Genomic DNA, 18,169 nt, shown 5'->3' on the forward strand with positions numbered 1-18,169 from the left:
TAACCAGAGAAAGCCCTCTCGCAGCAAGGAAGCCCAGCGCAACCAAAAATAATATATAAATAATTCACATGTCCTATTTTCCCTGTCACCATCTTCAGGTGGCTGGGAACGCTGGGCTGTTGATGTTTCTAGCTCCCAGTTTCCTGCTAGGGACCATGATACTCCTGGCCCCAAGCCCACCTTGTTTGCTGGGTGAACAGAAAGGCCTGTGGTCAAAGTGTCCCAGCTTCGTGTTTATGTGGCTGCATCAGCGGTGCCTCTACAGTGCCTTTCCATCATCAAGAATGGTGTATGACGTTTTTTAGGCATTAGACACTTTTTTCCCCCAAATAACTCTTTTTCAAGCCAAGAAAACGTTTAAAAAGAAAGACAACAAAGAAGGGAACCACTCTTGCTACATAGTAAGACGTTATTAGTCATGAGATGTGTCGGATATTAAGACATATTAGTCTCGACATTTAAAGCAGTGTGGAGCTGGCACATGAATAGACAAAGAAACCGATGGACTGGATAGAAGTAGATTCTGTTTCAGATGGAAATTCAGTAAATTATAAAGGCGGCATTTCAAATCAGTGGGAAGCAAATAGATTCTTTAATAAATGATGTTGACACAAAAGGGTAAAGGGGGATATGTATCTCAATACATATAAGCTCCAAATGGATCAAAGATCAAATATGAAAACATGTAATGTTTTGCTCTGTCAGCTGAGAGGGTCTAAAAGAAAGGACACCCCAGTAGCAATAAGCATACTTGGCACCCAGATCTTGATTTTTTTAAATATGATTCTATAATAAAAGGAAGATACAACTGATTCTAGGATTGGGGTAGAAAATATACAAGATGAGCCTGGAGCATCTTGTAGTACTGGAAGGTAAAAAACACTAAAACAAAACAAAATCTTACAAAAAACATACCAACAAAAACCATTGATGGGGGTGTGTCTAAAGAGCACCGGAACCAACTGAAAGAGTTCCCAGTGGCAAAGCTGGAACAGTTTGAGCATCAAAACAGATACAGTAGTACTGGATTATAACCCAAAGTCAAGAATAAACAGCCATATAAATAAATGATTGAATATATTTATAAATAAGGAAGGAGAGACAAACCTCCCATGCAAAAGAATTCCAAATAATGTATGAAGATACTTCACCCTCAAGGAGGGAAATTATAAACCCCATTCCTTAGGAGTGGGCTGTGCATAGCTGACTTCCTTCCAAAGAGTACAGTATGGAAGGGGTAAAAGAATAGCTTTACAGCGATCAGACCTGACAAACATTAGGTCAGCCGGGTGAGACCAAGGCAACATCAGTAGTCATGAATCACAGTGACAGTATGTACGCATAATATGATGTGGTATGGGACTTCCCTGGTAGTCCAGTGGCTAAGAACCTGCGTTTCAATGCAGGGGACGCAAGTTCAATCTCTGGGAAGCTAAGATCCCACATGCCTCGGGACAACTAAGCCTGCACTTCACAACTACTGAGCCTGAGCATTCTGAGCCTGTGCACCACAACTAGAGAGAAGCCGAGTTCTGCAACAGAGTCTGGGTGACTAAGACCTGATGAAACAGAAAAGAAAAACGTGGTAAAAGCAACACTCTGAGTTGGGGATTAGCAAAGACAAACTAATATATATGGGATGGATGAACAAAAAGGTCCTACTGTATAGTACAGGGAACTATAGTCAATATCCTGTGATTAAACCATAGTGAAAAGAGTATGAAAAGAATAATACATGTGTGTGTGTGTGTAACTGAATCGCTTTGTTGAAATTAAACACAATACTGTGAATCAACTATGCTTTGATAAATTTTTTTTTTAAACAACACTCTGTCTGTGGTCTTTCTCCTAATAACCCACAACTGCAGTTTTACATTGAGAAAAACATCAGACAAATCCCAAAATTCTACAAAATATTGGACCAGTATGCTTTAAAACTGTCAAGGTCATCAAAATCAAGGAAAGGTTGAGAAACTGTTACAGAAAAGAGGAGCCTAAGGAGATGTGACAGGTAATACTGTATCCCAGGAAGGACTGTGGAACAAAAAGAGGACAGGAGGTAAAAACTAAGGAAATAAACTATAAACTTTAGTTGACAAAGTGCCAAAGGATTGATGCCTTCAAACTGTGGAGCTGGAGAAGGCTCTTGAGGGTCCCTTGGACAGCAAGGAGATCAAACTAATTAATCTTAAAGGAAATCAGTCCTGAATATTCATTGGAAGGACTGATGCTAAAGTTGGAACTCCAATATTTTGGCCACCTGATTCAAAGAGCCAACTCATTGGAAAAGACCCTGATGCTGGGAAAGATTGAAGGCAGGAGGAGAAGGGGACAACAGAGGATAAGATGGTTGGATGGCATCACTGACTCGATGGACATGCGTTTGAGCAAACTTCAGGAGACGGTGAAGGACAGGGAAGCCTGGCGTGCTGCAGTCCATGGGGTTGCAAAGAGTCTGACAGGACTGAGCAACTGAACAACAATTGGTTCATTAATTGTAACAAATGTATCCTATTAATGTAAGGTATTAATAAGGAGCAACTGTGTGTTGGGGATAATGTGAGAGTTCTGCTCTATCCTCTCAGTGTTTCTCTAAATCTAAAACTGTCCTAAAAAATTAAAAAACAAAAATACTAACAGAGGACACAGAGGCAGAGTGGAGTTGGCCTTTGTAAGACTCAAATGCAGAAGCTACTAAAGAAAAAACTGGTAAGTCTGAGTACATAAAAATAAACATGACAAAACATACACACCATAAGCAAGATCAACTGAGGGTGGGAAAAAAAGAGGCAATGGCTAACTGTGGAATCAAAGAAAGAAAATGTGGACTTTCTTGATGATCCAGTGTTTGGTTCAGAGTCTGCCTGCCAATGCAGGGGACACGGGTTCAAATTCTGGTTCGGGAGGATTCCACATGCCAAGGGTCAACTAAGCCCATGCGCCACAATGACTGAGCCTGTGCTCTGGGGCCCACGTGCTGCAACCACTGAAGCCTGCATGCCTAGAGTCCACGCGTGGCAACAAGAGAAGCCACCACAATGAGAAGCAGGCACACCACAATGAATAGCAGCCCCTGCTCACCGCAGCTAGAGAAAGCCTGTGCAAGCAATGAAGACCCAGCACAGCCTAACATTAATTAACCAATTAAATTATTTTTTTTTAAAAAGGAGGGACTTCCCTGGTGGTCTAGTGGCTGAGACTCCGAGCTCCCAATGCAGGGCACCTGTGTTCAATCCCCCCATCAGGCAGCTGGATCTCACATGCTGCAACTAAGACCCAGCATGGCCAAATAAATAAATAACTTTAAAAAATAATAAAAATAAAAAAGGAAAGAAAATGTAATCATAGGGTGCTTATCAGCTCATTTATGAAAAACCTATACAGTTATATAATATAAATACAATAATTTATCTAAATAGGGAAGTATGGATAATATTGAGGGATGGAAAAAGGAGAAATAATACATGTGTTTATGAGAGGGGGTGACTCTGTACATATTTATCTCCTCCTGCAAGAAATTAAACAACAGTAACCAAAATATTCCAAACTGAAAAATCAAGAACTAGTAGTGTGAACACATTATTTAGAAATAGGAGATGAATACTAGAAGAGATAGCTCAAACATAAGGAAGAAAAGAAGCTGTCTCTGATGGGTAGAAATTGAAGTGGGGAGGCTGGGATAAGATCTGCCATTTTTCTATACGATTTTTAAGATATATATTTTATTGCTAAACATAAAAATGATAACAAGTAAATAAAAAAGATGAACACTTGCCAAGCTGTTTCTGAGAGTTAGCTGTCCTGGGGTTATGCGGGCGGGACCAGGGGGCACAGGGCGGAACCTGAGAACAGCAACTACACTCGCCCATCTTCTCGCAGCAGCAATGTGCCAAGGATCATTCTTTGCCCGCAGAAATCCAAATAGCAGCCTTGGTCAAGGTCAGTATTTCAGTGGCTTTTTGTTTTTCTCGCCGCAGTACAAACCTTCTGCAGTGCCAGGGACTTTGGGAGATGGGAAAAGGTTTGTGCTGCAGCGTCTCAGATTTTGAAAATGGTGCCAGTGGCATTCCAGGCCGTTCTTGGGTTCTCATGGGGCAAGTCCGGGCCCCCTTGACTCAGCTGCATAAACGTAACAGTGGGGGCTGATCTTGGAGGCCTGAGAGGAGTGCCTGAGAGGAGGAAAGCAAGAAATGGAACTCTAGCTGAGAAGGAAGTCAGCTGTGGATCAGGAAGGCCTGGAGTTTGGAGGAAGCAAAGGATGGGAACTGAGAGAGTGGCCCCAGCATATCTCAGTGGGTAAGCGCAGTGAGGAGAGGAGAGGGACTAAAATTCAGGCAGTGAAGGCAGCAGATTCAACATCCTCAAAGTCCCACAGGGTCCACCCCTCATATTACTCTATGTAGATTTTTCACTCATATTACTCTATGTACTGTGAGTAGACACTGATGCTCAAAGTAAAAAAATACTGGTCTAGAGAAGGGGCTACAGCAAGATAGCAGCAAAAAAATGCAAAGGTGCTGTAAAGCAATTATCCTTCAAATAAAAAATATATTAAAAAAATTAAAAATGCAAAGGTGAAGTGAAGAGACTGATGATGAGAAGATGCTGATGGTTGGGAAAGAAATATGCAGCCTCTCACAGTGAAGCCCAAGTTACTCAGAGGACTTAATGTCTTCCTTCACCTCTGCACAAGGCAGACCTCTGAGGTTAAGAAGTCTCAACCTCCTCAAGGGCAGATCTCCAAAGTCAAGAGGCTCTGAAATCTTATTGAGAAACTGTGCCTTCAATCAGCATAAAATATCTCACTTTGCCCTATTTAATTTTTTTTTGCCTTGAACTTGTTTGACATTAATAGTACTTTCCTCTCTTTCCTATGTTCTCATTTTTTTTTGTCATTAAAAAAGTCTTTTATAAACACCAAAAGGATTTTGCCATTAAAAAAACCTCATTTGAGTATTTTTTACTCTTTCTAGTGGAATTTAACCCATTTACATTTACTGTGATTTACTAGTGTTTGATCTTGTTCCTGTTAGTTTATCTATGTCTTCCATTTATTATAACTCTTTTTGATTGTTTCTTCTTTTATTCCTTCATTTAATTACTCTTGCTTTGGTTACTTTAATTACTTTCTTTGGTTCTGTTATTTTTCTCTAGCCATTTAGAAGTTCTACATTCTGTTTTTATTTTGTGAAGATTGTTGTTTAATTTTCAAGAAATACATCAGCTTTTTCATGAAGACGGTGTCGAAGGTAAAGGAAGCCCCTGCCCCTCCCAAAACTGAAGCCAAAGGAAAGACTTTAAAGGCCAAGAAAGTAGTGATGAAAGGTGTCCACAGCCATACAAAAAAGATCTGTACATCACCCACCTTCTGACAGCCCAAAACACTGCAGCTCAGAAGGCAGCCCAAATATCCTCAGAAGAGCACCCCTAGGAGAAACAAGCTTGACCACTATGCCATCATCAGGTTTCCCCCCACCCCAAGTCAGCCATGAATAAGACAGAGGATAATAACACACCAGGTTCATTGTGGATGCCAAGGCCAAAAACAAGCACCAGGCTGTGAAGAAGCTCTATGACACTGACATGGCCAAGATCATTGGCCATCATGACCCTGATCAGGCCTGATGGAGGGAAGAAGGTTATGTACAGCTGGCCCCTGACTACGATGGTTTGGATGTTGCCAACAAAATTGGGATCACCTAAACTGAGTCTAGCTGGCTAATTTTAAATATAGAAGTTTTTACTATTAAAAAAAGAAGAACAAAAGAAACACATCAGAACCACTGCTTCCTAAAAAGACTATTAAATCCTTGGACATGGCAAAGTTTCCATTCTGTTATTTCTCTCTTGAGCTCACACCTTGCCTGGGCTTCAGGGCAGCCTGAGGATGGGGAAGAAGGAGATCATTGTTGCCATCAAGTTTATATATAATTTTATTTATTTTTGGTTGTGCCGGGTCTTCACTGCTGCACAGGCTTTTCTCTAGTTGTAGAGAGTAGGGGCTACTCTAGTTTCGGTGCATGGGCTAGGCTCAGTAGTTTGTGGCACATGGGCTTAGTTGCTCCATGGCATGTGGGATCTTTGAGGACCAGGGATTGAACCCACGTCTCCTGCATTGGCAGGCACATTCTTTACCACTGAGCCACCAGGGGAGGCTGTCATCAAGCTATTAAATCTGGGTGCAGAGTCAGCATTTGCAGGTTCTCCACAGGTGAAAGTCCTACAAGTTAAGCACTGTTTAAGTAAGTGATAGGATCTCACTGTGACCCATCAACTGTGCTTCTTCTTTGGGTCTGCCCATTTTGGGGGGCTCTTCTGAACAGGAAGAAGGCTGAGTATGTCCATGAGAAAAGCAAGCCAGAAAGAGGGGTGAGGACTCAGAGAGAGAGAAGGAGCAGATCCCTGTTTTAATCCCTCCCTGTCCCACAGCCTGGTCTAAAAGATTAAAAAAGTAAATATGGCTAGCCCCAAAGTGGAAACAACCCAAATGGCCACCAACGGATGAATGGAAAACAACAATGTGGTCTATTCATACAATGGAATAGTATGCAGACATAAAAAGGAATGAGGTTTTTGACATATGCTGCAACATGGATGAGCCTTGGAAACAACATGCTAAATGAAATAAGCCAGACACAGAAGGACAAATAATGTGATTCCACTTAAAAGAGGTACTTGGACAGTCAAATTTAGAAAGTGAAACAGTGGTTACCAGGGGCTGGGGGGTGAGAGGAATGGGGAATTATTGCTTAACAGTTACAGAGTTTCTGTTTGGGGTGATGAAAAATTTTGGAAATAGGGGTAATGATTGCACAACATCATGAATGTACTTGATGCCACTGATCTATACACTTAAAAATGATTAAAATGGCAAATTTCACATTTTGCCACAATTAAGAAAGTGAACGTCGAGAGCTTTTCAGAGCGGGCTTGTTTCCCTCTCCACTAAGGAAGATGGGAACCTGAGAAGGTTTCACACGTGGAATGTTTCCTGCCCCCAATCCTCGCCTGGCTCCCCGGTGCTGACTGGGGAAAGGGCCCTCTTGTGACCTCCCTTCTAAGAGGCACATGTGCTGAGTCCCTTCGCCTCCTCTTTTTTCTTCCTTCTCCCCCTTTTCCCAAATTGGCTCTGGCCTTCCCCAGCCCAGGTCCTCCTAGAGCTGTTATCCCTCAGCGTCCCCTCACCTGGACTTTCTGGACTGGTCCAAATCTCATTTTAAAATAAGCGAGTGTCCCCTGAACCACCTGGCAGGTTCCTGGTCCCTTCCTGCTTCTGTTTTCATATCCTGGATTATAGTCCCACGGCCACTGTCTTGTCCTCTCTACTAAGAAGAGCTCCTGGAGACCAGCTATGCTGCCTTATTCATCTTCGTGGCCCAAGAACAATCTTGGACAAGGTCCTTCACTGTGTCTATTGAACCAAGGTTGCATAATAAGATTACCATCAATAGCAGCAGAAGACACTGAGGCTTCCTCTGTGCTTATAAGGTGCCCCAGGGCTGTGCTAAGCATTGCTCCTGCTTTGTGTCATTTAACTCTTGGGCTAACTCTGTGAGGTGTACTGTTATTACTCTCAAGTAACAGGAAAAGAGAGCTTCCCTGGTTGCTCAGATGGCAAAGAATCCACCTGCCAAGCAGGAGACTCGAGTTCGATCCCTGGGTCAGGAAGATCCCCTGGAGAAGGAAGTGGCAACCCACTCCAATGTTCTTGCCCAGGAAATCCCAAGGACAGAGGATCTAGTGGGCTACAGTCCCTGAGGTTGGGATGCGACTGAGCAACTAAACAACAAGAGGAGGAGCACAGAGAGGGGACATGATTAGTTCTAAGTTACACAGCCGGTAGGCAGTAGAACTGGTGCTCAGTTCCAGGGTCTTTGGTGGGGGGGCTGGAATCTTGGCTGACAACAGTGCTGCTCCACACCGCCTCCTGAAAGGAGCAGGAGGGCCAGTACTCTGGGGGACCCCCCGGGTCTCTGGGCAGGGACTACCCAGCAGGCCCCACATCTGGGGGATGGGGGAGGGAAGTCTGCCCTTCCTCCTCCAACCTCCAAGACCCAAGGAAAACTCTGGGCCAGGGGAGAGCTGCAGAGGAGAGGGAGGCAGAGGTTAATGGAGACAAATAAGAGCCTCCATCACGCGGGTTTAAACAATGGAGCGCTGCACCGCTTCACACACTGCTGGGAGAACCATTAAAACCATTAGCAGGACATTAGTGCTGCTCCAAGAATTGGAGAGAGGGAGGCGGGAGCCAAAGGAAGGTGCTGACAGGCTTCCTGCTCTGAAAGGAGCAAGGAGTTGGGGAGGGAGGGTGGCCAGGGGTTGCCCTGGGGAAGTTGCTAAGCCTCCCAGGGAGAGGGCAGGGTCCCAGTCTCTGCGTCTATAAAATCAAAGTGTGTGTCGGGGAAGGAACACATGACTTGTCTTTCTCTTTGGGATCTGGATCTGATTTCTACAATGGGGTCTTGGTTCAAACACTGTGATCTCAGGAAAGACCAGGTTCATATCCCCTATAACATGGATATCAAATTCTACACATACCCTAGTAGGTAACTGGGCATTTACAAGGCAGGGGGAGACCTCCACCTCACCCAGGCCCCCTACCAAATCCCTCCTTCCCACATTTCCTTAAGCTTCATCTATTTCAGGTGACTCCCAGTTCCCAAGCCAAACAAAGCTCTCTGCCTGCTCTGCCAGCGTCTCTGCCAAGGACATTTTTTCTCTCCACTAGTCCTGCCGGCGATCCGCTGCTCAGTACCCAGGTGACCCACCGCCTCGGATTCTAAGGAGAACACCCTCATCCAAGAAGTCCATGGAGAAGTAGGGCTTGTGGCTGTGGCAGGGGCACAGGTTTGGATGGAAAAGATCTGAGTTGCAGTTCATGTTAGCGGTTATGTGACCTTGAGCAAATACAGAAACTTCTTGAGCCTCAGCTACGAAACCAGCAAGATGAGGATGATAACGTGACCCTGTTGAGCTGGGAGGGCGAGGGGTGATGTTTGTAAAGGGCTGGACACAGAACAAGTGCCTGAAACAGCATCCACTCTGCTTCCCTCTCCCCCCTCTGTTCCACCTTTAAACGCTTCCTACAGACCCCAGAATGTTGATTTTGATTTTCCTTGTCTCTTTCACTGGACTGTGAGAGGCAGCAGGGCAGAGAGACTGTTCACCACTGTCTCCTTAGCACCTGCCAGCTCAGGTGCATGATGGATGGATGGATAGATGGATGGGGGGATATGGGTGAGGAATGAGTGAGTGACAAGAGAATTATAAGATCAGCTTATCTGGCAGGTGGAAACATCAAGGCTTGGAGAGTAAAGAGACTGAATAATACAGGAAAGCAAAGCGGGTTGTAAAATGGTACATATAGGATAATTCCCTTTTCTATTCAATAGTCTGGAAGGTTGGACACCAAAATATTCAGTGATCCGGGTGGTGGGAGGATGGTGATTTTTATCACCATGCTTTTGTTTTTTGGTGACGGAGGCCAGGTGTATTTGTGTAATTTTTTTTAAGTATGAAAAATAGAATAAAATGAGACAGAAAACAAAACCAGGGTCTACATGAAGAGATCTTAGCACTCCCCTTGGTACATTTTGCACACAGCGCTGAAAGGGAATTTGGAAGATCAGCAGCTGGGGGTGCACTTGCTGGCCACCTCTGGCCTTATGAGTGTGGCCTGCACCCCTTGCTCACTGGGACCCCATCTTATCAGAAGAATGCTTTCGAACATTCTTCACGACAGTCCACATCTCATGAGATCTTCCCACCCTGACCCCTACAAGAAAATGCCTTCGCCATTAGTAAAACTAAATGTGATTTCAGTTGTATATCTTCATGATGCTTTCCCAAATAAGGGGAGAAAACCTGACTTTACCGGGTGCCCCTCGCCTATTTTCAGCTCTCTGTGGCTACCCACAGCTTGTGGGGGTCTTGTGTTTTGGGATGGAGGTCCCAGGAGGGTGGACCTAAATGTCTTGCATGTTGAGACACCATAATAAATATTCGCTGCATTGGATCAGATGTCAATAATCTGTTTTGTTCCTGTGAACATTATTATTGGAATTCCCAGGGGACACTAGTGGTAAAGAAACCCCCTGCCAATGCAGGAGACGCAGGAGACGTAAGAGACATGGGTTCGATCTCTAGGTTGGGAAGATCCCCTGGAGGAGGTAATGGCAACCCGCTCTATTATTCTTGCTTGGAGAATCCTATGGACAGAGTAGCCTAGTGGGCTACAGTCCATGGGGTGGCAAAGAGTTGGACATGACTGAAGTGACTTCAGCACATACGCATGAACATTATTATTAGACTTTCACATTACCTAATATCCTCTACAGAGAAAGACCCATTTCTCAGCACATTAATCCAACACAACTGGACAAAGGTAACATGATTCTGTCCAGTTCACAAACAAACCCCACCACCTGCTCATTGTCTGCGCAAAGTCGAGGGCGGGGGGCGGGGGGCGGAATGTCCTACTTGCCTCACTGTTGTAGTGTCCCCTGGATACCTAATGCTGGGAAAAAATGAATTCTTAGGTTCTTCTCACTCAGAGATTTCAGATGTAGAGCTTTGTTCAGCATTCATAAAATATCATTTATCCCAGCTACTGTTGTTTACAATTGGGTTTATTTTCCATTCCAGCCTTCATGAATGATGTGCAGACACTACAGGTGTCTTCTGTTGGCAGGCCGTTCGGGGTCAGAGAGATGTTTCAGGGAATGAAACTACTCCCAGAGCCTTGTCTTGGGACATGGTGTTTGACAGCAGCAGAGCCGGACCCGTGCTACACTGGGACAGGGAGCCATTCACCCACTCAAAGGGAAGCCCTGCTCTGACATCACTACAGGAAGTGTTAGCCGCCTAGTCGTGTCCGACTCTTTGCAAACCCATGGGCTGTGGCCTGCTAGGCTCCTCTGTCCATGGGATTCTCCAGGCAAGAATACTGGAGTGGGTTGCCATTCCCTTCTCCAGGGGATCATCCTGACTCAGGGATCAAACCTGGGTCTCCTGCATTGCAGGCAGATTCCTTAAGGTCTGAGTTGTCTAAGCCACTAGGGAAGCTACATTTTTGTTACAGGAAAGAAGCTACCAATTCAAGTAAGTGTATTTTTAGTTTTCAACTCAAGCTGAAAAATCAAAGACACCTGGGTCCTTGGCCCTTCCTTACTGCTGCAGATAAATAACCTGGTGAGCAGTATGACTTCTTGTTTTGCCACGTGCCTGGCTATTGAACCGGGATCACGGTGCTGGTTGAGAGGCTGAGGCCTTGATCGCTCACTGCGGTGCGTGCAAAGCGGGATGTTGACAGCTGGAGGGCCCCAGGCAGGAGGGCCTCCTTGCACACACCGCCTCTCCTGCAAGGGGTGTGCAAGGAGGGTCTGCATTTTTACCTTCTACCACACACTGGAGAAGGTCGGGGACATTCAGAGGGCCCCCATTTGGGAAACTAGGAATGGAGGTGAAGACACTGTCAACTCAGGCCACCTCAATCTCAGCTTCAGCCCCAACCCCCTGGGGACAAACACCTCCCACACTCCTTCTCTTTCAGAGTAGCCTGAACCTCACCAGGGCGACTTATCCATGGACTTCCGTTCATTCACAGACGACCAGCAAAAGCTTACATGCTGGACTTCCTTGGTGGTCCAGTGGTTAAGAATCCACCTGTCATATATTCAGAGAAAAACATGGCCCAAAAAGATCCATGCACCCCAATGTTCACTGCAGCGCTGTTTATAATAGCCAAGACATGGAAGCAACCTAAATGTCCATCAACAGAGGAATGGATAAAGAAGATGTGGTACATGTACACAATGGAATATTACTCGGCCATGAAAAAGAATGAAATAAGGCCATTTGCAGCAACATGAATGGACCTAGAGAATGTCAAAATGAGTGAAGTAAGCCAGACAGCAAAGGAGAAATATCACATGACATTCCTTATATGTGGAATCGAAAAAGAAATGATATAAATAAATTTACTTACAAAACAGACTCATAGATAGACTTAGGAAATGAACTCATGGTTGCTGTGTGCAGGGGGTGGGAAGGCATAGTTAGGAACTTTGGGAATGTCCTGTACACACTGCTTGCTATGTTTAAAATGGATAACAACAAAGACCTACTTTAGAGCACAGGGAATTCTGCTCAATGTTATGTGCCAGCCTGGATGAGAGTGGGGTTTGGGGGCAAATGGATACATATGTATGGCTGAACCCCTTTGCTGCATTGTTAATCAGCTGTACCCCAGTACAAAATATTCTCAGTGTTAAAAAATAATAATTAAAAAAATAGAATCTGCCTGCCAATGCAGGGGACACAGGCTCCATCCCTGGTTGGGGAAGATTCCACAAGCCTGTGCACCCCAACTTCTGAACCCGTGCTCTGCAACAAGAGAAGCCACCACACTAAGAAGCCCACATGTCACAACTAGAGAAAGCCCATGTGCAGCAACGAAGACCCAGAGCAGCCATAAATAAATAAATAAAAAGTGTTAGAAGTGCTTACATGCCCAATGCTGTGCTTCTCCCACTTTTCTTCAGCTTCAGAACTGCTCACACTCTCTGCACCAGCCATACCAGCCTCTCAAATTGTCCTCCCTCAAGCTACATGGCCTTTGCACAACCTGCTTCCTCAGACTGGTGCTCTCTTCCTTGAAGATCTAACTCAGCTCAAGCATCCTCTTCTGAGGCAAGCCTTCCTGACCCCTATGTCGGTCCCCCTATAATGCCCATCTAAGTACTCATGGCAACACGTGTCTCCTGCCTGGCACTTGTCACAGCTGTGCCCATGATGGCTGGTTAATCTCTCCATCAACTGCTGTTGCCTGCTATGAGCTGAGCATTTGTGATCTTTTCATTAGTATCTGTCTCCCCCCAGATCATAAGAAGAGCTGGGAATGGTGCTGTCTTTGGTCATCCCTAGAGCCTGGCTCTTGGAGTAGGGCTCCATAAATATTTGTTAAATGACTGAATCCTTGTCGATGCACCTACCCAGCTTCCCTGGTGGCTCAGACAGGAAAGAATCTGCCTGCAATGCAGCAGCCCCAGGTTCGATCCCTGGGTCGGGAGGATCCCCTGGAGAAGGAAACAGCAATTCACTCCAGTATTCTTGCCTGGAGAATCCCATCGATGGAGGAGCCTGACAGGCTACGGTCCATGGGGGGTCACAAAGAGTTGGACACAACTGAGCAACTAACACACACACACACACACACATACACACACACACCAGTCTTAATGCCCCTTGGGTGCATGCATGCTAAGTCACTTCAGTCGTGTCCAACTCTTTGCATCCCTATGGACTGTAACCTGCTAGGCTCCTCTGTCCATGGATTCTCCAGGCAAGAATACTGGAGTAGGCTGCCATGTCCTCCTCCCAGGGATCTTCCCGATACAGGGATGGAACCCGCTCCTCTTACCTCTCCGGCACTGGTAGGCAGGTACAGTACCACGAGCACCGCCTGGGAAACCCCTTAGTGCCCCAGAGACAGCAGGAATTTGTATAGCCAAGCGAAACATATCGAGATCCATTCATGAGGGATCCCAGTGTGGGTGCACTGACCACTGCCTGTTCTGGCGGTGAACTGGGCTCAAGCGCCACTTTGGGGGGAAAAGAAAAGCCGTGGGGCTGAATTCCCGCCGTGGGGCTGTTTGAGTGCCTTTGTGCTTCACCCCGCGTAGTGGCGCTTTGATTTTATAACTGTTGCTTCTGTTAGAGCAACACCCTTATAACTGGCATTTCTTGCATAAAACTTTGCAGTTTTGAGTGGAAAACCCAACAGCATTATCCCCACTGTTTTTGAAGTTTCTTAAGGATGCAACCGTCATAGAAAAGAGAACATCTCAGATGAAAAGACGAGAGAGATGCAGACAACTCCATCACCCAGAGCCCAGCTTACTTCATTCGCCCTTTTGAGGCTGTGGGGATGCGAGGGCCACCACACCTCCTCCTCAGGGCAACGCAGAACTCAAGCCAAACAGCTTAGATCCTCAGACCCCAGCCCCAGATGCTACCTGAGCACCTCCAGCTACATCCCCTCGGAGCTGACGGCGGAGCTGTCACCCTCCTCGGCAGACACACGCTCAGGTTGTCAAGGAGACCAGCCACATCCCAGATGGCACGCACCCAGGGCTGGAAGTCAGACTTCCAACGGAGGAGAAAACAACCCATTCCCCTAGTCGGGCCTCAAAGATACGGCAGGTTCAAATGTTACAGCTGGTGAGAAAGCTTGAAGCAGGAGGTGAGACACTCTGACTCTGGGTTGGGGCAGTGGTCGGGGAGGTGGGTGGCACTCACCCAGTCTTTTTCTGAAAGACAGTCAGGCTACTCGGCTTGCAAAGGGCTAGAAGGTGGACTGTGGAGGGAGGTGGGCAGGAGCGGTTTTCTTTTCACAGCCTGTTTCCATGGTGCCTGACAGCCCTGGGCAATCCACAGGTGGGGAGTCTTGGACAGCCCGGGGGGGCAGCGGGTGCAGGCAGGGCCTTATCTCACCCTGGGCCACCCTCCCTGGCCCATCCTCCAGGCCTGCCTGGGCCCCACGAGTGACAGAGGCCACAGGCAGGCGGGGCCTCTGTCTCCAATGCCCAGGGAAAGGAGATGAGTGGCACAGCAGACAAAGGGCAGGGGAGGGCAAGGGTAAGCCGAGAGCCAAGTCAGCAGCTCTTACCTCCCCTCCACTTCCACCCCCTTGCCCCTGCCCTTCAGGAGTTTCCCTGAAGACCTTGCAGGGCGGTCTGCCCAGAAGACCTTCTCACTTAGGAACACGTTCCTTCCCTCCTCTCAGCCCGGACTGCCCGGCCCAGATAACCAGATAAGGGCCTCTTCGGTTTCCAGTGTGTTTACACAGGCTGTGGCCACACATCTCAGAAAGACTCAACCACATCTAGGCAAGTTAGGACGGCTTCACGTGGGGCGAGGAGGGCAGATGCCTTACCTGCTCCTGGGAATTCATCACACGCAACTTCATCTGCTTCAGGTACGTGGAAGTGAGGGGCATGTTGTAATCGATGATTCCGGAGACCAGAGGAGATGGAGGCTCGTTTTCTGGCGGAGAGAAGAAAAGGAAGCCCCTTTCAGCCTGTGTAGTGGGCTGCCAGCAGCCTGGCACCCACGTGGGGCACCCAACATGGGGCCCGGGGAGGAGGCCAGGCGGGCAGGCGGTCTCTGCCTCATGGAGCGCCCACTGTATCCGGCCCGTGGATGTGAACTGCACGGTGCTGAGAGTGTTTCTCAACTAAGTGACCGTGTTTAGTAAGAGAGTTCACCATTGAAAACCGGGGATATCTGGCTGCTTTGAAAAATGGAAGGTCTGGCCGCACAGGGCCCTCACTCTCACATGGCGAACACCCACTGCAGCTGAGCCTCTCCTTTTAGACAGAGCTCGAGGGTCTGTTCCGCTGCAGTGTGCACCCATGCCTATTGCCCTGCACACTTGCGCTCAATGATTATGCTTGCCAGGCCCCTGAAGTCAAATATGTAAGTTTCCTACGCAGGTCTAAGCCCACTCACAGGCCACACTGCCCCACGCTGACCCTCACTCCCCACAGCATCCTCTCTAAAGCTGCCAGGGACCACCTGGCTCAAGGGTCTGGGCCAGGCCTCCAGTCCACCCAAATTCTAGTTCCTCTTTAATCACACGGAGAGGAGCATTGTTCCTCCCTTTTATTGCTTTCTTGTCCTGAAGATCAAAGTATCGCATATTCCTTTTGTAGAGCATTTGCAAAGTGTGGAAAGATGTAAAGAAAAAAAAAAAAGTCCATAATTGCACCAAGCAGCTTGGCATATGCTTCTGTTTATTTTTTCCTCTGTGATTTCTTTTTTACATACTTGATATCATAATGCATACCGAGAATAACAGTCTGCTTTGAAACCTTTTCTTTTTGCTTAACATTTTGTCATAGGCATTTCCCCTACCATCAAAAATCTCATTTTGCTTTGCAAATATAATTTTTATATCCCTGTATTGTTTTATTGTATGTTCCGTAAGTTACTCCCTTATGACTGGCTACTTAGGCTATTTGCTATCAGGGGCTACTTATAAACGCTGCTGGGAACATCTCTATATGTGAATACTGGTCTGCATTTGTGATCAATTCCTTTTTAGACCAGATTCCAAAACATGGAATTCATGGGTCAAATGGTAGCAACATTTAACAACTTTTTTTGTTTTTCCTTGACCTCACCTAGAGGCATGTGGGATCTTAGTTAGATCAAGAGATCTTAGTTAGAACAAGTTAGTTATAGAACAAGGATCGAACCCACATCTCCGGCACTGGAAGACGGAGTCTTAACCACTGGCAAGACCCTACTCAATGACTCTTTAAAATGTCTGGTCACGTTGTCTTCTGCGAAGGCTCCTGCAGTAGACCCAGCCTGACACTGTGCTGTGCATCTTAGGTGTCACTGTGGGTGCCATTTTGGAGCGACTGCAACGGCGCAGGAGTAAGTCAACAAGATGGGAAGCATGATTCAAGGGAAGCCCATTGCCACTCTTTCCACCCCAGCCTCCCCTTCAGATGTCTCCTGCTGTGACCAAGCTGGAAACCCTGAAGCCACCTGCTGGGACCCGTCACACAAAGCAGGGCCTCATTTCGTCATTTAGTCACTTGACCTGGCTTCACCCTCTGTCCGGGGAGTCATCATGGTTACCTGTTTTCTGGCTGCCTCCTCCCCCAGCCTCCAAGGGCGCCGAGCCTTCGACCCACGTCCTCCTTGGCGCCTAGTTCTATCTGTGGGCTGGGGTTGGAGTGGCGTGAGAAGTAGGGGCGACTTTCCGAGGAGCTGAAGCCTGCCTGCCGCCACTGGCATCACGCCCAGGAGGACGCGCTAGAGGGAAGCCAGTGACCAGTGAGCTGGAGGAAGGCAAGGATCTGCTGAAGCTGCCACTCAGAGCCGCAGCCCAGGCCAGCTGGCCCCCACAACCTTGAAAACACTGCTGAGTGAAAGAAGCCAGACGCCATGGGACAAACACTGGGTGATTCCATGTGGATGGGACGGCTGGAACAGGCATGTTCACATAGACAGAAAGTAGAAGAGGGGCTACCGGGGCCAGGGCATCTGGGGATGGGAAGCTACTGCTTCACGGGGCTGCAGGTTCTGTTTGGCAGGACAAAAAGTTTTGGAAAATAGACGGTGGTGATGACTGCTGGGCAGTGAGTATAACTATAACGCCACTGAGTTGTAAACTTAAAATTTATTAAAATGGCAAGTTTTGCGTTATATTCTATCACAGTAAAGAAAAACAGCTCCCACAAACAAAAGGGCAAAACTAGCCAGGGGGCACCGCGGCAGTTCCTACTTGGCGAGGACAGAACAGCCCCGCAGAGAACAGGGTCCACGTGTCTTGAAGTAGCGCCCCTCTGGTGACTGTACAGCTTGAATAACATTTCCTATCCAGTTTCATAAAAACGCAGAGCTTCATTTTGCTTTTTTTAAAGAAAAAAAAAATGTGGCCGCGCTGTGCGGCTTGTGGAGGGAGTTTAGTTCCCAGACCAGGGATCGAACCCAGTCCCCTGCAGTGGAAGTGCTGATTCCTAACCGCTGGACCACCAAAGGAATCCCTTGTTGAGTTTTTGAAGGCCATGTTGTCACATGCAGAAATGTTCGTTCTTCCAGGACTCACTAACAGGGAGTCTCAGGAACCGGCTTGAAAAATGGGCCAAACCTTTTCTTCTATTAAGGGAGCCCCTCCTGGTTCTGTGGCAGAGGGCTTCATACAGCGCACAGACGCCCAGTGCCATGAGGAAACTAGAATTCATTTTTGTGACTGTGGATCCCCTTCTTGCCGCCCCACCATCTGACCTGACCACTTCAATCCAGGGGTGGGGCACGCTGGGACCTGCTCATCGCCCCACCCCACCCGCACAACTGCACGAGGCTGGACGCGCTGCGTGAGGCAGACCCCGCAGCTACACTGAGACGATGTCATGCGAAAGAGCCATGGTTCCTGTTTAGGAGTGAGGGTCTTCAGACGGAGAATGCGGCCGTTTGCATTTTGTTTCCTCAGAGACAAGGCTGTCTGCTGAGAAGTTGCTGGACGAGGTGGTATATGAGAAGGGCATCCCACCCTAAGGGTCCCGGGTCAGAGCCTCAGATGAAGACTTCATCAGGTGACGTGGCGACGCTCTATGTTTCGTTGTCCTCGGAGGGCAGACACTGTGTTCCTTTA

General features: G+C 47.2%; 1 protein-coding gene across 3 annotated transcripts in view; it reads right to left on the minus strand.

The window, feature by feature from the left end:
* Window positions 1-18,169, minus strand: part of NOL4L (nucleolar protein 4 like) — a 129,698-nt gene that overhangs the window by 49,331 nt on the left and 62,198 nt on the right. For all 3 annotated transcript variants that reach the window (XR_010661469.1, XM_065921824.1, XM_065921825.1), the window contains exon 4: window positions 14,936-15,045. Coding sequence is in view for 2 of the 3 variants with exons in the window: in XM_065921824.1 (XP_065777896.1) it covers window positions 14,936-15,045 (110 nt within the window). In the remaining variant the exon portion in view is untranslated. The remainder of the gene's footprint in view (window positions 1-14,935; window positions 15,046-18,169) is intronic.

Source organism: Muntiacus reevesi, chromosome 2 (genome assembly GCF_963930625.1).
Source record: "Muntiacus reevesi chromosome 2, mMunRee1.1, whole genome shotgun sequence".
Classification (NCBI taxonomy): Eukaryota; Metazoa; Chordata; class Mammalia; order Artiodactyla; family Cervidae; genus Muntiacus; species Muntiacus reevesi.